This window comes from Ursus maritimus, unplaced genomic scaffold, assembly GCF_017311325.1.
Source record: "Ursus maritimus isolate PB19 unplaced genomic scaffold, ASM1731132v1 scaffold_16, whole genome shotgun sequence".
In the NCBI taxonomy this organism is placed as follows: domain Eukaryota; kingdom Metazoa; phylum Chordata; class Mammalia; order Carnivora; family Ursidae; genus Ursus; species Ursus maritimus.
This window is the reverse complement of record NW_024424008.1, coordinates 735,002-754,687: the sequence shown is the minus strand read 5'-3', so window position 1 is coordinate 754,687 and position 19,686 is coordinate 735,002. Positions and strand designations below refer to the sequence as shown.

The window sequence follows — 19,686 nt, the reverse complement described above, 5'->3', positions numbered from 1 at the left end:
CAAAAAGGAAAAATAATGCTTGTTTATTATACAATTTTTTTTTCAAAACAAGGATTGTTAAAAAGAAACAGTATTTTGTTTCTGTCTCCCTGAATGTACAATCCCCAAATTCAGCTAACAGATTGGCTTATAATATTTCTTTCTTTTCTCTTTGCCAAGGTGTATACAAAGGATATTATTTAGGCAACCATATTACGTGTAATACATCAACTTTCTTTTATCAATTAACAGCGTATTGTGGTGGCTTCACCAGTGAATTTGACAACACAAGGAGGCAGATAGAGACAAAAGCTATGTCTCAAACAACTACTCCAACTTCACCCACATACAAACCAAAGAACACTCTTTGATCTTTCAGTGGAGGTACTGATGTCTTCTGATTGTGAACTTGATCTTAGTTATAATTTTCTTTTTATTTTAAAGGTCCAGAATGCTTCAGAACCAAGATTAAGCATCTTAACTATGAATCCTCTGACTCGTACAAGTGGAACAAATCTCCCTGTTTACTCACATAACTTTTACTGCCGAAATCACTAGGGAAAGTAATCCTTGGTTTGCCTCGGTTTCTCCACTATTAGAATGTTAAATTCTAAAGGTAGGGATTGGGTCCTATTTATCATTGTCTCCTTAGGGTATAAAACATTGCCAAATATTTTATATAAATTAACAAATGAAAGTACCAGTAAATGAATGGACACATGAATATGAAAGAGTCTACACCATCCCACAACTGAATGTAGACAAGAGTTTTCATCATGTCAAATAATACCAATTTCCATCCCAGTACTTTTCTTCTCCTTGGCATTCCAGGGATGGAAGCCATCCACACTTGGCTGTCAGTACCCTTCTGCCTTGTCTACTTGAGTGCTCTTGTGGGTAATTTTGCTATTCTATTTATTATCAGAACAGATTCCAACCTGCATGAGCCCATGTTCCTCTTCCTCTGTATGCTCTCTGTGGCTGACTTGATCATCTCCACTACTGCCGTGCCTAAAATCCTCAGCATTTTTTGGTTCCATGGCAGGGAGATCCATTTTGAAGCCTGCCTCGTACAAGTGTTTCTCATTCATTCACTCTGCAGCATGGCCTCAGGCTTTATCTGGGCCATGACCTTTGACAGGTATGTGGCAATCTGCGATCCTCTGAGACATTCTACTATCCTGACACCTAGGGTCATCAAGAACTTGGGGCTGGCTATTGTCTTTCGTGGGGTTTTGCTCTTCAGTCCTCAACCCTTCATGCTTCGGTGGCTTCCTTACTGCCGAACTAATATCATCCCTCACACTTACTGTGAATTTATGGCTCTGATCAAGCTTGCTTGTGCGGAGACCAGGATCTGCAGAATCTACAGCCTGACTGCTGCCTTCCTCACTGGAGGCTTAGATTTCCTATTGATCGTATGTTCCTATGTTATCATCCTTTACACTGTCTTCCATCTTCCCTCCAAAGCTGCTCGACTCAAGACCTTGGGCACTTGTGGATCCCACGTGTGTGTGATCTTGGCGGCCTACACTCCTGCCTTTTTCACTTTCCTTACTCACAGATTTGGTCAACATGTGGCTCCTCATATTCACATCTTCGTGGCTAACATCCACCTCCTTGTTCCACCCATGGTGAACCCAATGATCTATGGCATAAGAACCAAGAGGATCAGAGATCGATTCCTCCAAGCTTTTACTTTTCACAAATTATGAAACAACAATCTCTTCGACTCATCTTTTACTAAGTCGTTGACTTATAGAGACCACAAAAAGATAAAGAAAAAGACATTAACTCTTTTTCTAAAAGCCTGAATCCCAGGGTGCCTGGGTGGCTCCATCCATTAAGTGTCTGCCTTCAGCTCAGGTCATGGTCTCAGGGTCCTGGGATCAGCCCTGCGTTGGGCTTCCTGCTCAGTGGGGAGGCTGCTTCTCCCTCTCTCTTTGCCCCTCCCCACTGCTCATTTTCTCTCTCTCTTTTTCTCTCTGTCAAATAAATAAATAAAATCTTAAAAAAAAAAACCTGACTCCTTATATCTTCTATTTTTGATATTCAAAGTATTAATTAGCATTGACTAGATTTTGTTCTTAGGAGAATTGCTTGAGAGATGGCAGATTTAGGTTATTTATTCTTAATATATTTGCCTGATAATGCAATATCTCCACTACTATGTGGTCTTATCTGCTATGGTTGCTCCACAGGGCTATCCTGTTGTTCAGTCTTACCAGCTTTATCAGAGATGTTTTTATTGACTCATTATCTCTGACTTTTCCTGTGATGCTGTTCCTTTGTAGGTTTTAATTAACAGGAATGTTTATATCTCCTGAACGATAAGACTGAAAACATTTTAAATCTGTAAAATTGGAAATTAGAAATTGGGATGGTTTTGGAAAACTTCTGAATGGATGGATGAAGAAATTGTCATGATATACTGTCTAGAGTTCTTCCTGGAATTTTTTTTATTTATTCTTATTTTAATCTGTCTAGCTATAATTCTTTAAAAGTTTTTAAATGAAATCTCTTCCCACAAGCACTCTTCCAGAAGACCTGATGATATCAAAAATTGTCCTACCATTTGTCTTTCATCTGTTTCTTTACTGTGGTTCAGGTTGACTCAGTTGATTCTTTGAAAATATCTGTAGTTGCCTGTCCCATTCTTTGAAGATCTTGCATATTCTAATCCCATCTACTCCCAATCTGTATTCTAAATAGGGGAATATTCTGTTCTGGTATTTTTTTATAATTTATCTTTCTAGCTATTTTTGACGGTGATATGCCCCCTTTTTATTCTTTTTTTGAAGTTCAGTGACTCGTATTTATATGGAATACTGTGTAGGATAGTCATTATGGTATGTGATATAAAGATTATAGGCTTCTTTAAGATCTGTTGTATTCCCAATAATATTTGAAACAGTTTTGTCGTTAGCCCATATTAGTATATGTTAGCAATGTCTGCTGCAGCTAGAATACCTCTCTCCATATCTATTTATTCAGTATCATGTCACTTTTTACATTGAAATTTTTATTTCATCTTTCTGGACAAGTGGGTTGTCAGGTGTCAGGTATAACATGACCCCTTTTTTGCTGACTGCCATATGATTTCACACTTTCTTCCTTCAAAATAAAGTGTTACCTGTGTGTTCATATTTCTGGTAGTCTAAATTTCTTTTATTATCCTCTATTACACGTTGTCTTGGATAAGATGGGATATACTTGCATATATACAATTCTAAGGCAATGAAAGGTAATGTTTGAGACAACTGCTCAGTTTTGAATCCCCAAACAACCACTTACAGACTGTGTTGTAATTTATCAAGATATGGTGGCTCTCTGCCTCACTTTCCTGAATGGTGAAATGGAGACATTGACAGTAATTTCAGAAAATAATCTTTACACTTTAAAAAATTTTCCTACATGTGATTAGGCTCCATTGGAGTTAATCTGTCAGGATCTTGAAAAGTTAGAGCCTAGAAATAATAAAAAATTATCCAGCAACGGTGTTTAAAATGGAATCAGGGAAACGGGACATAACTTCACTGTTTAGAGGTATATTTTTATTAATTCTGATGAAAAATGATGAAAATTTGCCAGTGAACACAGAAAAGAAAAAGATTCAAGAAAGAAGAAAAGAGTCCAGTTAGAAAAGCCAGACTGATATTCTCAGAATCACCTTCATATTCAGATTTATACTGAACGAACACAGATATACTTAAGATACAAGTGATGACTTTGGCTCATGATCCCACTCTCACAGGTAAAGTTTTTTTTTTTTTTTTGCTTTTTTTTTTTTTTTGTTTTTTGGATTTGTGTGTGTGTGTGAATTCTAGTTAATATTGAAGAAGTGTCTTCAACTATTTCTAGATCAATGGCAACACATTCTGGTAGTCTGGACCCTCTGCTACCAATCACATAATAGGTCAGCCACCTGCTTAACTGAAGAAGATTTACACAAAGAATGTACACTAGAATTCTATTATGACCCAGTAAGTGCTGAGGACACAGTAACAAACAAGGGTGATATGAAGCATATGGGCTCTTTGCTTCATATAATGTGTTCCTAATGGAGAAGGGGCATTTGGGAAATTACATAAAATAAATTATTTAACACATAAATTGAGTAAAGATTTTCACATTTTGAAAATGTGACATAAAAATGGATGAGGTGCTCTGAGAGAACAAAAGATAGATGTCTAGAAGAGTGAAGCATTCATTTCATGTCCCAGGTCTTATTGCCACCATACAAGGAAAAGAGATAACTTGATTATGCGATTGAAGCAACTATCTGGTTGTAGCAGNAATGACAGCCTTATTGTCATAAGTCAGGAAGAGTGCCTTACTGGCACAGAAGAGTACTGTGCACCATGGTATAAAATACCATTAGATATTCAAGCAAACAACTGACTCAGCTGATTAACTGGGAAAGATGATGCAGGCAGTTTCCCTCACCATGACTGAGTTACTACTCATATCTAAGGACCCGAATACAGAGAAAGGATTATGAAAGTTGGAATGAGGATAAATTTATGCTGGGAAAAAGACTTACCTTCTCCACTTATGGACTATAAAATGGTCCTAGACATATCTGAGATAATGTGAATGATAATGCCATTGGTATGGATGATGGTTACTGGCTAAACCAAGCCATTCCACTTGGCTGGCCTTGGGAAGGTATATCTGCAAGCCATGTACCAAAGGGCAATAGGCTTTGGCATTTATCAATACAGGATATGTGTGAGGGTCCCTGACATAAGGTAGGACAAATGCTAAAGCTACATGTCAGACCACAATGCCAGACAGAGCTGTAGGAAACGAAACTGAGCACTCAGTGCTGCAGTGACTCATAGATGCCTCAACAGCAGATCTGTGGGTTGGCTCTTAATCCACTAGAGTTCAGCTCATGGAGAATTACCTAGGAACTTCTGCATTTCCCCCCTGAGGATTGCAATTTTTATAGAACAGGCAGACTTCAAGGGCAGAGGAAAAAGTGATGGTGCCGGTTTGAGGTGGTGATGTTCTGGGGGCAACAGTGTTTATGTCAGTGTCACCACTGTACAACTGGACAAAAGTGTTTTCGTTGTGACTGTTCCACTAGCCTGACCAATATTCTCTCCTACCATATGACATTTGATCTTTCATATCCCCATTGGGGATGCAGACATACAAAACCCCTCGAAATGAGAGACCCTGACTCGGTGTGCTTAAAGTTCAACCTAGGAAATTATGAATGACAGTCTCTTACTTTTATTGGAATTGACTATGTGTTAAGACAAAACGTCAATGACTGGGATGCAACAAAAGCAGTGGTTGAAGAGAAATCCCAAGCTTAAAATGCAAGTATTCCGAAGGATGAAAGTTTGAAAATCAGTAAGCTTTCTTATCAAAAAGTAAAAGAATTGCAAATTAGGCAAATAAAAAGGAAGGACATTGAGAAAGATAAAATTATAATTAAAATGAATGAATAAAGGTAATAATAGTCTTAACTGAATAGATTTTATTTCATCCTCGCTTTAGTTTGTGAAATAAATGCCTTTTAATAATTACCTTTAAGTTTGGGCATATTGGAGTAAAGCCCCTGATAATGAACACACAGAATCCAACCTGTTTCCATCCCTAGGAAATAAAAGTATTCCTTCCATGAACATAACCATTTAATAGTTTACTGCTGGGAATGACGATTCAGAAAAAAAATCCTTGCCACACGCTTACGGATTACCTTGTTTTTTACACCATAGACAATAGGGTTGAGGGCAGGTGGCACAAGGAGGTAGATGGTAGACAGAAGAATGTGGGTAGGGGGAGCAACATGTCCAAAACGGTGGCTGAAGAAGGAGAAGAAGGCAAGAATATAAAACTCAAGGAAAACAAAAATGTGAGCTGTGCACGTATTAAATGCTTTGAGCCGTGCCTCCTTTTGGTGTAGACGAAAAACAGCCTGGAAAATAAGCATATAGGAAATGAGGATAAAAACCATGTCAAATCCCAGTATGGCAAAACCCACAAAAAGACCACATGTTGTATTGACTTGGACGTCTTCTGCAGCTAGCTTGACCACAGCCATGTGCTCACAGTAAGAGTGGGCAATTACAATGGAATGGAAAATGTGTAGTCTTTTGATTAAAACTGGTAAAATCCCAACAAGCACCATTGCCCGAATTGCCACAACCAGCACCATAGTGACCAGGATGAACGGTGTGAGGATGGATGTGTGCCTCAGTGGATCACAGATGGCAACATAGCGGTCAAAGGCCATCGCCAGCAGGATGCCAGATTCCATGCCTTGCAAGGCATGGATAAAGAAAAGCTGGGCTAAGCAAGCACCAAAGGCCATGGAGCGGGACCCAAACCAGAAGATGGCCAACATCTTGGGAGCAATGGCTCCACAGAGTCCTACATCAATGGCTGCCAGCACAGCCAGGAAGATGTACATGGGCTGATGCAGGCTGCGTTCTGTGGGGATGATGATCAGTAAACTGATGTTTCCCAGAAGAGCCACCAGGCACACTACAAAGAAAGGAAACCCAGTCCAAAACTGCACGTGTTCTAGTCCAGGGATCCCAATTAGCGTCACTGTCGTGGGGTCCAGATAGGACATGTTAATGCACGCCATGGAAGTTAGTGATCACCGCTAATTCTCATTCCTGCAGAAAGAGAATGGGCGTGGGAAGTGAAAAGTACACAGACCCCACTATCATTCAGACATACAGAGCCTTGGAGAAATAAGCTCAGTACTTTGGAGGAGAGTTTGGCCAGATTATTCAGAGGTTTAAGGCTACATGCAGTAGCAAACAATCCTACAAAAATGTTTCACTCATTTTTTTGTGGAAATGAAAACCAAGAGTCTGAGAACACTGATCTTTTGCATTTCCCATGATCTTTAGGCTGGGCTGTTTGAAACACCTTCAGTAGGCTTTCCTTCTTGATTTACTTGTAGACGTCAGTTCAATTTTGCTGCAAATGCAGATTCCCTCTGGACATCTTGTGGACCTAGAAGAACCCCATTTCTGTTGCCCCATGTGGGTAAGTACATAGCTTATGAGAGCCTTTACCCTCAACCAATATTAGTCCTGGTCCCAGGGAGCAGCTTATATATCCCCGAATCTGTGACATTGGTTCTCAAATGAGGATTGGTAGGAGAGAGTTTAGCTGTACATTCACTCGGTGTTCATCATAGAGACATTGAACAATCACTGAAAGGACATTAAGTGTGGCCCTTCAAGGAGACTTGAAGAAGGGGGTCTGTTTTCACAAGCAGTGAATGAATTAAATCCACTTAAATTCAAATTAGATTTCTTGAGCGGAACAGGAAGGGTGGAGTATGATGTTTTTTACAGAGGGCTTGGGAAATTTAAAAAAGAATACAGAAACATTTTGAGATGAGTAACAACTAAAAATAGGATAGGATGTAGTCAGAAGCAGAACTTAGTCAATTTAGAGATACCACACTGCTGGATGAGTACGATGCTTTCTCTTTACAAGTTAAATGTCAGTGGATCGCTCAGTAAAGTTGCATATCCTCTGGTTTCCACAATGAGAGCCCTACTTTCTTTCTTTCTTTCTTTCTTTCTTTCTTTCTTTCTTTCTTTCTTTCTTTCTTTCTTTCTTTCTTTCTTTTCAGATTTTTATTTATTTATTTATTTGACAGAGAGAGACAGCCAGCGAGAGAGGGAACACAGCAGGGGGAGTGAGAGAGGAAGAAGCAGGCTCCCAGTGGAGCAGGGAGCCCGATGCAGGGCTCGATCCCAGGACTCTGGGATCACGCCCTGAGCTGAAGGCAGACGCTTAACGATTGAGCCACCGAGGCGCCCCAACCTACTTTCTTATTAATAACTTTACACTATACTCTGACTCTGTATTAAGATTGTTTACACTCTACAATGATAATTAGCTGTGGTTTGAATCCTGAAGCACCTTTGAATATAATGAGCTAATCTTACAGCTCCCTAGTTTGTTACTTTTTACAGAATTGATCTGACTTCTCTTTAAGGGGATCCAAATCTCACTTTCAAGAAATTCATTTTTATTTCCCAATAGTTTCTGTTGCATTAATCATTCTCTAATAGTTAAACCAGTTTACAATTTATTCCAGGCTTTCCATGTCAACACACTAATTGAAATAACTCCCACAAAGGGTTTTTTCTCTGATCTGATGACATTCATACAACTTGGAAAATGGTGCCTTTTATGCACAGCAATGGAACTCTCTGTTTCTTTCTGGGGAAATCTCTTGAAAGCAGTCATATAAATAACTGTTTCACGGTCACTTGAAGTACACGTGTGGAGGTATCAAAATAATTTTTGGTACAATAATTATCACATGAATGAAAAATAATTGATGGAGGGAGACTGAGTTCTCTTCGCTTGTCCTCCTACAATAATACTAATGAGCGGGCTGTAGTCAAAATAGTCATAAGATTTGGATTAAAGCAATATTGTGTAAAATAACTTCCTTTGATGTCTGTACACTGTATTTGGATGTATGTGGTGGAAGAAATAATGGAGTATGTGGAAGATGTTGCTAATAGCTACGAATGTGAGTTTCCAGACAATAGAAGCTAAGAAAGAAAGAAATCTCAAAATCTGAATAAATCAGTATCTCCTAAATAATCATTCAATAACTGGCTGATATTGTAAAGGCAAAAATAAATATTATACTTAGCTGTATTAACTTGATGATGATGCCTTTTTCAGAGTATTTATCTAGAAATCAACAAGTCGTTAAAATCAAGGTTTTGATTTTCTGATAGATGAGCCCCCCACCACACACACATTTTAACCTTTTGTGGAATCCTGCCAAATTACCTTACACACCACGCACAGTTTACCCACCTGTAAATTAACAACAAACCTTACTTACCCCATACTAAATGAGGTCATATATAGAACACGTCAGTGGTTGGCACAGCTCACATATTATCTGTAGCAGTTTTTGAAAAGACTGAATATTTTATCAAGACAGAAACAGGCTGCACAATATCAAGGAGACAAGAAAATCACACAGTAGTGAGAACTCGCTGATGATAGAAATAAAAAAATTGCCACAAGAAGATGAAAATTCTAGAACTAAAGAGCTTCCTTCCATCTTCCTATACATAAGATTGACCACAGCCCAAATAAGAAGGTGATGTCCTAACTAGTTTGTAGACTTCCATGTAGTTGAAAAAAATGCCACATGATTTTTACAAAATCTTTATAGCAATTACTCCTTTACAGACTTTGTGAGTTAGTAGGAATAAAATGAGATGAGCCCAGTGCTTCTGAATTACATTAAATACAATTATTATGAGAAACAACAAGGCCATGAATTTGATGACTTAGCTTTCAAAATGACCTATATGTTATCACAGAAGGGATTGGTTCATTCTTAGTTACTGTGTAGAAGAGAAAGAAGGTTTTAATAGGTGATCTCCAGCAGAAGCAAGAGGTCAGAAAGGAGGTCGAGGTATCCTTTGCTCCATCACAAAAAGAACTAAGATGGTGTATAAACGGATGAGATACTGAAACTTTTCCTGGCCTACAATTTTCCTATATTTTTCCTCCTTTCCATATCACTCAAACACCCCACATTTCCACAAACATAGGTGGTGAGTTGTCTCATCTTCTTTATTTTCTGTGAACCTGAGAACATTAGAATTAATAGGCATCCAGGTGACTAGAATCCAGAATCATGAAAACCCCTTTGCATATATCATAAATTCTTAGAGGGCCATAAATAGAAGATGGGACCTAATTATTATGGGACCTGCAAAATTCTTTCAATCTAAATTATATTAGATTTACGTTGATCTAACACCCCCTCCATTCTCCTTTTGTTGATGAAAAATTCTAAACACAGAGAATGGAAATAACATGGCAATGGATGGAAAAATTAATGACCAAAGCAGGATTGGAAAACATTGGTCTCTCCATTCTCTCCTAAAATAAACACCCATTACAGCCTCTTATTCACTTCCAGTTCCCAAACTGTAGGGGCAAAACCTTACCTGGATAGAACTGAGGGCTGATTTGGGATGTGAATAGGCTAGTTGCATCTTTGTTTCCACTGAGATTTCCAGCAGAGGTAGATATTCAAGGAAAGGTTGCTAGCCCTTCCTGAGTGCCTGGGCATCATGGTCCCAGAGCATCATTACCTTTCTGATTCCCCAGAGTGTCATTATCCTTCTGACCCCCAGGCTTCCTTCCCAAGAGTCAGTTGGCCTGGCCTTGCAGCATCAGGTCAGAAAGTTCTCTGAATTCTAGAAGGAAGGGGTCTGCCTGGAATGAGAATTGGGAACTCCTCGATCTTGGGTTAGAATGTTACTCTTGTTGCCTAGAATTTTATAGTAATGTTCAGCTTCAAATGAACTTTAAGCATTGTTTTTTCAAGAACCACATTCTTCAAGCTCCCCATGGTCATTGAGATATTTAATAATTCATCACTCTGTCCTCTATTTTTTCGAAAGGTGATGGCAGTAACTTCAGTAACAACATGTTTACCGTGTCACGGTGATGTATTCAAAACCCCCAGATGACAAGTTTTATAGGTCATTGTGAGTAATGGATTATCCCTCCAGAATGTGGAAGATATTTCAAATGTCGGCTGCTTTCTGACCCAGAGTTTTAGTTCAGTCGTTCGACATAGAAATCATTAGTTAACTGATGGCAATATGATGGTGGCAAACTGCCTTTCTCTACCAAGCCTGGCTTTTAGATAATAGTGACCAAAATGCAGGGATTTCCACCTAGATATTTTTCTTCTGAGTGAGGCTCAACTGTCTGGCACTCTGTATCTTCATGTGATACCATTGCCAGTTTCTTTATTTGCTTATGTACTTATTTCTTTTTGGTATTAAGTTGTCACTGCTTGTCCAATCTCAGAATTATTAGTCCAACTTCAGTACACATACAAAATCATTTTGGTCTGTGAAGAGGAGAAGAAACTGCTTTTGTGTGCTATCCATTGTGATCTTTCATGGATTTTTCATGTTCTTTCTTCTTCCCACTTTCCTCAGGAATTTATGCTAAGGGCTAACAGCTCCCCTTTATGCTCACCTCCTCATCTCACCTTCTTTTCTCTACATTTTGATTATTTCCCATTTTGTTTTTTGTCATATCTCTGGCCTTTCAATTCTTGCTTTTTTTTTCTTTCTCTTTTTCTTCTTTTCTCTCTCTCTTTTTATGCTTTTTAAACTCAGTTTTCTCAAAAGATCTCCATCGGTTGTCTGTTCTTTTTGGAGTATTCTTAAATATGCATATATTAATGTGAAATTCTCATCAAAAGAATACAATCATTTTTAGCCCAGAAATATTTTAGAGATTTTTCTCCTTATATTTCATAGCTTGGTTCTTGAAATAATAGTTTCTGTCCATTTCTTTTTCTGTGCAGGTCCTATATTAATATGGTTTACTCTTTCTTTCTACTTGAATTTTTCCTGCAAAGAAATACACATTTCTCCCTATAATCCAGCAGTTCTACTACTTGGTACGTACTAAAAGGAAACAAACAGATAAGCCCACAATAAGACTTGTATAATAATTTACAAACTAGCTCTGACAACCCAAATGCCCGTCACAAAGATAATGAGTCTAATTATCCATTGCGCTGAAATTGAACGTATGTATGCTACTGCGTAACCATCACCCAATGTAAGATACAGAGCACTGGGTGTTACACGTAACTAATGAATCGTTGAACACTACACCAAAAACTAATGATGTACTATATGTTGGCTAATTGAATTTAAATTTTAAAAAGGAGGGAAAAAAAAGGTACAGAGACTTTTCAGTACCTCAGAGAGTTCCTTCATGCTAATTCCAGTCATTGCCCAAGTCTCTTTCCACTCTAAGTAACTATTTCTTGTTTTTTATTACCACAGATTACTTTTCTTGTTCTTAGATTTCATTTGAGTATTATATTGTGAACTGAAACTGACCGAGTGAAAAATTTAGGAAGAGTTTCAAGCCAAGAGATGGATTTGGCGAAGGAAGAGTCTTGAAACAAAGACTGTGGGTATCTGTACACATTTAAATATTATTATGGTTCAGAACATGATATGGAATATTGTGAGAGATAAAGAGGCAAGTTTGTGTGCGTATATGCACACATATACATATGTGAATATATGTACGCACATATACATTCATGTGTGAATATATACATATACACATCTATACGCAAACCTGCTTGTCTAAACGGACCTCCCACAGTAATCCACACCATGGTTCGAACTGTAAAATATTTAAATATATGTATGGATTTGAAGAGGAAATATTTTAAGAAGGAATTGAGAGTTAAGACATTAAAGTGTTTGACATCATTGAGCAAGAAATAATGTAACTTTTGTTTAGATCAGCAAATTGGATTGATAGGATACAGTAGAATCCTCTCTTTACTTCCTCATGTCTCTGTGGGTATTTAGCCTTCTTACTGCTTATCTCTCCCATATAGTCCATGCAATGCTCTCCAAAATTCTGAGTCGCCAGATGAAAGTATACATTGTCCGTAATTATTTTTTTTAAAGATTCTATTTATTTATTCGACAGAGATAGAGACAGCCAGCGAGAGAGGGAACACAAGCAGGGGGAGTGGGAGAGGAAGAAGCAGGCTCATAGCGGAGGAGCCTGATGTGGGGCTCGATCCCAGAACGCCGGGATCACGCCCTGAGCCGAAGGCAGACGCTTAACCGTTGTGTCACCCAGGCGCCCCTGTCCGTAATTATTATCCGTGCCTGCACTGGTGTTACTTTAAACAGAGATCTCCTTTACCTGGTGCAGGGAGCTGTCATGAGAAAGGAGCCACCATGCTCAACCATGCTCTGTGGGCACAAGTAGGTGTTTCATGTTCTTATAAGACTTAATCTCTGTTGTTAAGCCTATAGTTTGGACAAGATCTTTTAATGAAGCATCCTACCTGGGATAATGGGTTCTTAATTGTGGGCCAGACACTTGACACTCCTATAAATACACCTCCTTATATAGCTGGAAAATGACTTATTCCAAAATTGGTTACAAAACCTTTGTTTTCAGATTAGGAAGCATGTATATTGAATTAAATACTGAGTGCATATATACAGGTGCGTATGCATATACATAAATATATATGTGTGTGTATATATAATATATGACTACATATTTATGCATATGTATGCATATGTATATATGTATATATGTGTGTGTGTATATACATACACACACACAAATACTTCAACTTCAGTATGTAATGTAATATTAATCATTTATCTCTGTTTTTAGAGGATGTGAAATGAGTCCTCACTAAAAAAAAATTAGGCATTGAGAGAAATTAGCAACAATGATATGGGGCAATGTGGGTTGGAGCTTCCTAGTACAATGAGTTTAGCACCTCTAATAGAGAGCCAAATGAAGATGAACACGACAAGAATAAACCCCGGAATCCATCACTACTCCCGTTACTAGTGAATAGCTTTAAGTTTTCTAATTTATTAATGATAACTGTTAGAACTAATAAATAAATTCAGTATAGTTGCACAACACAAAATCGATATTCACAAGGTGGTTGTGTTTTTGTATACAAATAATGATCTATCTGAAAAAGAACCTAAGAAAACAATCTCATTCAAAAAAGCAACGGAGAGAATAAAATACATAGGAATAAACTTGACCAAAGAGAAAAAAGTCTTGTACACTGAAAATTATACGACATTGATGAAGGAAGTTAAAGATAACACAGATAATTGGAAGGAAGTCATATTCACCGAGTGGAAGAATTAATATCGTTAAAATTTCTATACTATCCCAAATGATCTACAGATTCAATATGATCCTTACAAAATCTCAAAGGCATTATTACAGAAATGGAAAAACAAAACAAAACACTAAAACTCACATGGAACCACAAAAATTCTCTAATAGTGGAAGTCATCTTGATCAAGAAGAACAAAGCTGAAGGCATCACACTTTCTGGTTTTAAAATATATTACAAAGCTATAGCAATCAAAACAGTATGGTACTGGAATGGAAGCAGAAAAATAGATCCATGGAACCAGAATGCACAACCCAGAAATAAATCCATTCATCTATAATCAACTAGTCTTCTACAAGGGTGCAAAACACTGGAAAACAATAGTCTCTCCAATAAGTGGTGTTGGGAAAGCTGGGGAGCCACATACAGAAAAATGAAATTAAATTCTTATCTCACACCATTCACAAAAATGAACTCAAAATGGATTAAAGACTCAAAGGCAAGACCTGAAAACATAAAAGTCCTTGAAGAAAACCTAGGGTAAAATCTTCTTGCCATTGGCCTCAGCCATGATTTTTTAGATGTGACATCATAGCAGAGGCAACAAAAACAAAAAAAAAAGTAGAATGTGGAAGTGCATCAAACTAAAAAGCTTCTGCACGGCAAAAAAACAAAACCAGAAACAAAACAAAACAAAACAGTAGAGTGAAAAAGCAATCCACGGAATAGGAGAAAGTTTTTGCAAGCCAGATAGTTCATTAGGGGTTAATAACCAAAATATTTGAGGAATCCATACTACTCAATAACAACAAAAAACCCATCACAAGATGGGCGAAGGACTTGAAGAGACATTTCTCAAAAGGAGGCATGCAGATGTCCAACATGCATATGAAAACGTGCTCAATTTCACTCATCCTCAGGAAAATGTAAACCTAAACCACAGCAAGGGGGCGCCTGGGTGGCTCAATCCATTAAGACTCTGCCTTAGGCTCGGATAATGATTTCAGGGCCCTGGGATCGAGTCCTGCCCCTCCCCATCCCACTTGTGCTCTTTCTCTCTTTCTCTCTCTCTCAAAAAATAAATAAAATCTTAAAACAAAACACAGTGAGATATCACCTCACACCCTTAGGATGACTGGTATCAAAAAGACAAGAGATAAGTGTTGGAGAGCCTGTGGAGAACAGAGAAACTTTATATGCTGTTGGTGGGAGTGTGAGCTAGTGCAGACATGACGGAAAACGGTATGACGTCCTCAAAAATGAAAAACACAAAACCAAACTACAATATGATCCAGCAATCCACCTTTGGTTATACATCCAAAGGAAATGAAACCACTGTCACTTGATTCTGATTGGAATTAAATTGGGTTAGTCAAAGGAATAAAGAATATGTTATTGGCCTTTTCAGTCTCCTTCAGGATTTCAGGTCCTGCTAAGTGGCTGACAAATTAAATGGTATCATGTTACTGAAGGATGGCTACATCTGTAGCTAAAACCTGAGGATATGCACAGGCAAATTACTAGGACTGATAACGTCGACTCTCAGTCACTAGCGAGTATACAAACCGTTCTCCCTTCTGGCAATGATTCTGTAGGGACCTGTTTGTGTCAAGTGCTATTCTTGCCTCTCCACTGAGAATATCATGTTGAAGCTACTACATATAGAAGCTACATCTTTGGGTTGCTTGCTGGCTCTGAATCAGTTTCCTGTTGGAGCTAATTAGTGTTGTTACCAAAGTAGAGAAGGGTGGAGAAAAGGAGCTAGCCCGAGTGATCTCAGTAAAAATTTTAGAACATGAGGACTCTTCCAAATACCACCCTTTTATTTTCTGAACCATAGATTCAATGGAGGAGAAATACATCTTTAAGCAGAGGAAATAAACATTTTTTATTCTTAATGGATGACATGATGAAAGAGCCAGATTTTAGGAGGCAGAGATCTTTTTTAAGGATATCATAGAAGTGAGGATATCTCTCCTTTTGAAATTATTTTTATATTGCATGACTTACTTGAAGAAATACAACATGGGTATCAAAAATAAGGCTACCTTGTGATATCTGGACTCATGTACAGGTTGGTATTTTCGAGAAGATGTTATCATAGTGATCATATCATGTGTGCTTCTGGGGGAAAAAAAAGTATTTTTTGAAACCAGTGTGTGTACCCTTCTGTGCAGCTTTCTTCTGTTCCAGTGTTCTATATTGTATTTATGCATCCTACATGTATTATAAAACACCTAATAAGTCAAAGCCAGTGGTCTAAACACTGGGTTATAAAATTCCCTGTAGGTTATACAATGTATATATGTATATATTTTGTATCCATAGAATCTTACCTATTTTGTACTCTCTAAGCCCAGACTACGTAAGATTTAAATTCATTATGACATGATTGCCCTTCTTAATGGAACTTTGTGCTTTTTCCTTTGGATATATACATATCTATATATACTCATCTCTATTTATTTATCTATCTCATATATATGTATATATTTCCAAGACCAGATGTCACATGGTGTTTAGATTCCACAAGAAATGAAACTTACCCTGAATTACAAAACTTAATTTAGCCTATTGCTATCATTTCTGTAGAACTCATGTCCACTCATGATAATCCACTGCCTTATAAATTATTTCTTTACAGTCTGGTTATCACATAAATCATTCAAAAATCCATATCTGCACTGTTCGAGAGTTTTTCACTAGAGGAAAGCCCAGGGTTAGTAAATGTAGAAGCCTAGAAAACAGTCCTTCAGTGAGTGATATTCGGAGAGTTTAAATGTGTTTTCGTGGTTCTGGCAAGCATATGAAAACCATGCATGTTTTTTATGAGTGCATATCGTATTTACATAGGAAAACCAGATTCCTCTTCAAGAGGTGATGGCCGTACTGCTCAGTGTCCGTGCCTCAGTGGGAGATGGGGGAGAACAGAAAACTGTAAAGGAGGGTTTCTACAGAGACAAATAATTTGTAGCTCTCTAAGAGTCATTCTCTTCTTTAACCCTCTCAACCCCTGCCTCCACACTCATCCCTTTACCTGGGGATATCTCCATGGCTTCTTTGCCATGGAGGCTCATTTCTCCCCTGGAACTGTGAGAAGTATAAAGGACCATGGGTCTGCATGTATCAGAATGCAATTTACTAGATGAATGAATGAGGTAGCACGAGAAGGGTCCATCTCTACAGTGAATGAATGTAAGTCTGCAACACTAAGTATGGGAAGGTAGTGAATGACATTAAGGTTAAGAAATATGTTGTTCGTCTGTGTGTGTGTGTGTGTGTGTATGATCCTTATTGATGTATTTTTTCAGGAGAACGTACAATGTCTCTATTTAAAGGGTACATGATAGAAAAAAACAATAGGAAAACGTGACATCATAATATACTATGCTTCATGTTAGTCCCATATGGAGTGTGGCAAATGAGATCTGAAAGGCGTGGGATACATTATTCTCATTTAAGAAGCAATCCCAATGATGTACATATCATGTTACCATTTAGAAATATTCCAAGTGATGTTGCACTCTTCCCACATGCAATTCTACCAGTTTTTAGTTGTCCAAATTTTAACTAACTCTGAAAGTTTGATTGCCTGGATTATAACTTTCTTCCTCTTAAATCAGGAGATAAGAGATCATTTATTTCTAACCCCTACATCACATAGAGTGAGGGCTGTACAATCTTCTGCCTAAAACAAGAATCCCTTCAATAACCTCTGAAAGTTTCACAAGGTTTCTGCTTGCTCATTTATACTCACTGGAGAGAAATACTAGCTGAGAAATTTAAGAGTAACATTTCAAAGTCTCTTGCATCATCCAATACAGTTTCTGATTATCACTGTTATGGAAGCAACCCATAGAAGTTAAAATCCAAAATGGCTTTGGAAGGTACTTCTGCATTCTGAGGAGTAATATACTGCATTATTCACCTTGGAGAATCTGAAGAATACTCTTTCTTGGACTCTAATTTATCAATAGTCATAAATACACAGCTGAAATATTGACTGCACTTACCATAATTGACACTGGATTTAACACTTGTAAAATAATGAATGTGTGAGAGATGTAATTTTCAGACAGGTACTAATAGGAAGGAGGAGAAAGGCAAAATAAACACAATACTCTGCAATAAATGATAAGAACTACAGTGAACGATAGATGAAAATATTCCAAGTCAGGTTATCCACAACATACAATTGAGGCAAAATTAGAACTTTTGCAGAAAGTTCTGAAAGAAGAAAATGAAGCAGAGAATTTTAGAATATTCTCCAGACAGTTGTTTCTGCAGTTATTATTATTTTTTTTAATGGGCAGAGGTAAAGGGAAGACATGACATGGCTATTCGCATAGAGAAATTGTGCCTCACCTCCTACTACTTTCTCCTTCGACTTACAAGTTCCCCAAACACGGGCATTTTTGTCTGCTTCTGTTTGTTCCTGTTTCACAGCAGTTTTTCTTCCTGTTTTCATTCCCAGAATGTATAATAGTATCTCAGGCTCTGATGGCTTGAGCTCAATCATTCAGATATCAGCTTCAATATGGTACTCTCATCACCCACACATACCACTCATTATTTATCATAGTCTGATGTTTTCCTCGTGGAGTGTAACCTCCACGAGAGGATCTGTTCTGTGTGTTTCTTTACTACCAGTGCCTGAAGCATGGTTTGTCAGCCAGTAACTGCTTGCTGAACAATAGATAGATCATTAAGGGTCTGCTTGACCTGAATATGTTTTCAGTCAGCATCCGCTTGTGCTGCCCAAAAAGCAAAGGGAAAAGCACCATGCCTCCTCTCAACACTTCTCGTCCCTCTCCTGTCACCTTCTTGCTGATGGGCATCCCAGGACTAGAGCACCTGCATGTCTGGATTGGGATTCCCTTCTGCTCCATGTACGTGGTGGCCGTGGTGGGGAATGTGACCATCCTGGCGGTGGTGAGGGCAGAGCGAAGTCTCCACGAGCCTATGTTCCTCTTCCTCTGCATGCTCTCCATCACCGACCTGGTCCTCTCCACGTCCATGCTGCCCCGCATGCTCTGTCTCTTCTGGCTCGGAGCCCACGACATTGCCTTTGATGCCTGCCTGACCCAAATGTTCTTCATCCATAGCTTTACTACCATGGAATCAGGCTTTTTCCTGGCCATGGCCATTGACCGTTACGTGGCCATTTGTGACCCACTGCGCCATACCACCATTCTCAGCCACGCTCGCATCACCATAATGGGTATTATTGTGGTGATTCGGGGTGTAGCCTTCTTTTCTCCACATCCCATCCTGCTCAAACAGCTGCCCTACTGCAGAACACGAATCATCGCCCACACCTACTGTGAGTTCATGGCCGTGGTGAAGCTGGCGTGTGTGGACACAGGAGCCACCACACATTACAGCCTCAGTGTGGCTTCTCTCATTGGCGCATGCGATGCCATTCTCACTGCTGTATCCTATGCCTTCATCCTCCGCTCCGTGTTCCGCCTGCCATCCCGAGAAGCTGGCTTTAAGGCTTTGGGCACGTGTGGATCACATGTCTGTGTCATCCTTGTGTTCTATTCCACAGCTGGTTTTTCCATTTTCACTCACCGTTTTGGGAAGAGTGTGCCTGCACATATCCATATTTTTATTGCAAATATGTACCTTTTGGTGCCCCCTTTCCTCAACCCCATTGTGTATGGAGTAAGGACCAAGAAAATACGGGAGCACGTTCTTAGGACATTAATGATCAAAGTTGCTTGATTTTAGTTGGATTGACAAAATAAATGGACATAAAAGAGATGATGTAAGTAAAATCACTAGCTGCTCTTACTCCTGCAATTGAATTGCATTTACTGCCTGAATGTTCCCTTTTATTTACTATATGTCTGTGAATTCCAAAAATTCCAATCCAACACGCTATTTCAGCTTATTCATTTATTAAATATTGGAGGACAAATTGTTAATCTCCTTCTAACTGTGTGTCTTTTGGAGGATAATTACAAATAGAGAGTGAACAGTAGAAGAAGGAAAAAAAATATGTACAT

General features: G+C 38.5%; 3 protein-coding genes across 3 annotated transcripts; 2 read left to right on the top strand and 1 right to left on the bottom strand.

Annotated features, from left to right (window-relative positions):
* Positions 1-755: 755 nt before the first annotated feature.
* On the top strand, positions 756-1,694 carry LOC103681227 (olfactory receptor 52D1-like). Its single transcript, XM_008710760.2, has one exon. The coding sequence runs from the start codon at positions 756-758 to the stop codon at positions 1,692-1,694; it is 939 nt and encodes a 312-aa protein (XP_008708982.2).
* A 3,766-nt stretch (positions 1,695-5,460) lies between these two features.
* Positions 5,461-6,586, bottom strand: LOC103681191 (olfactory receptor 52A1-like). The gene has a single exon (XM_008710722.1). The coding sequence runs from the start codon at positions 6,584-6,586 to the stop codon at positions 5,636-5,638; it is 951 nt and encodes a 316-aa protein (XP_008708944.1). The 3' UTR covers positions 5,461-5,635.
* An 11,871-nt stretch (positions 6,587-18,457) lies between these two features.
* On the top strand, positions 18,458-19,402 carry LOC103681189 (olfactory receptor 52D1-like). Its single transcript, XM_008710721.2, has one exon. It carries the CDS (start codon positions 18,458-18,460, stop codon positions 19,400-19,402), a length of 945 nt encoding a protein of 314 aa, XP_008708943.2.
* The last annotated feature ends 284 nt before the right edge of the window (positions 19,403-19,686 follow it).

Excerpts from the sequence above, each read along its gene's own strand:
- LOC103681227 (XM_008710760.2), top strand. The coding sequence starts at position 756 with ATGTCAAATAATACCAATTTCCATCCCAGTACTTTTCTTCTCCTTGGC.
- LOC103681189 (XM_008710721.2), top strand. The coding sequence starts at position 18,458 with ATGCCTCCTCTCAACACTTCTCGTCCCTCTCCTGTCACCTTCTTGCTG.
- LOC103681191 (XM_008710722.1), bottom strand. The coding sequence starts at position 6,586 with ATGGCGTGCATTAACATGTCCTATCTGGACCCCACGACAGTGACGCTA.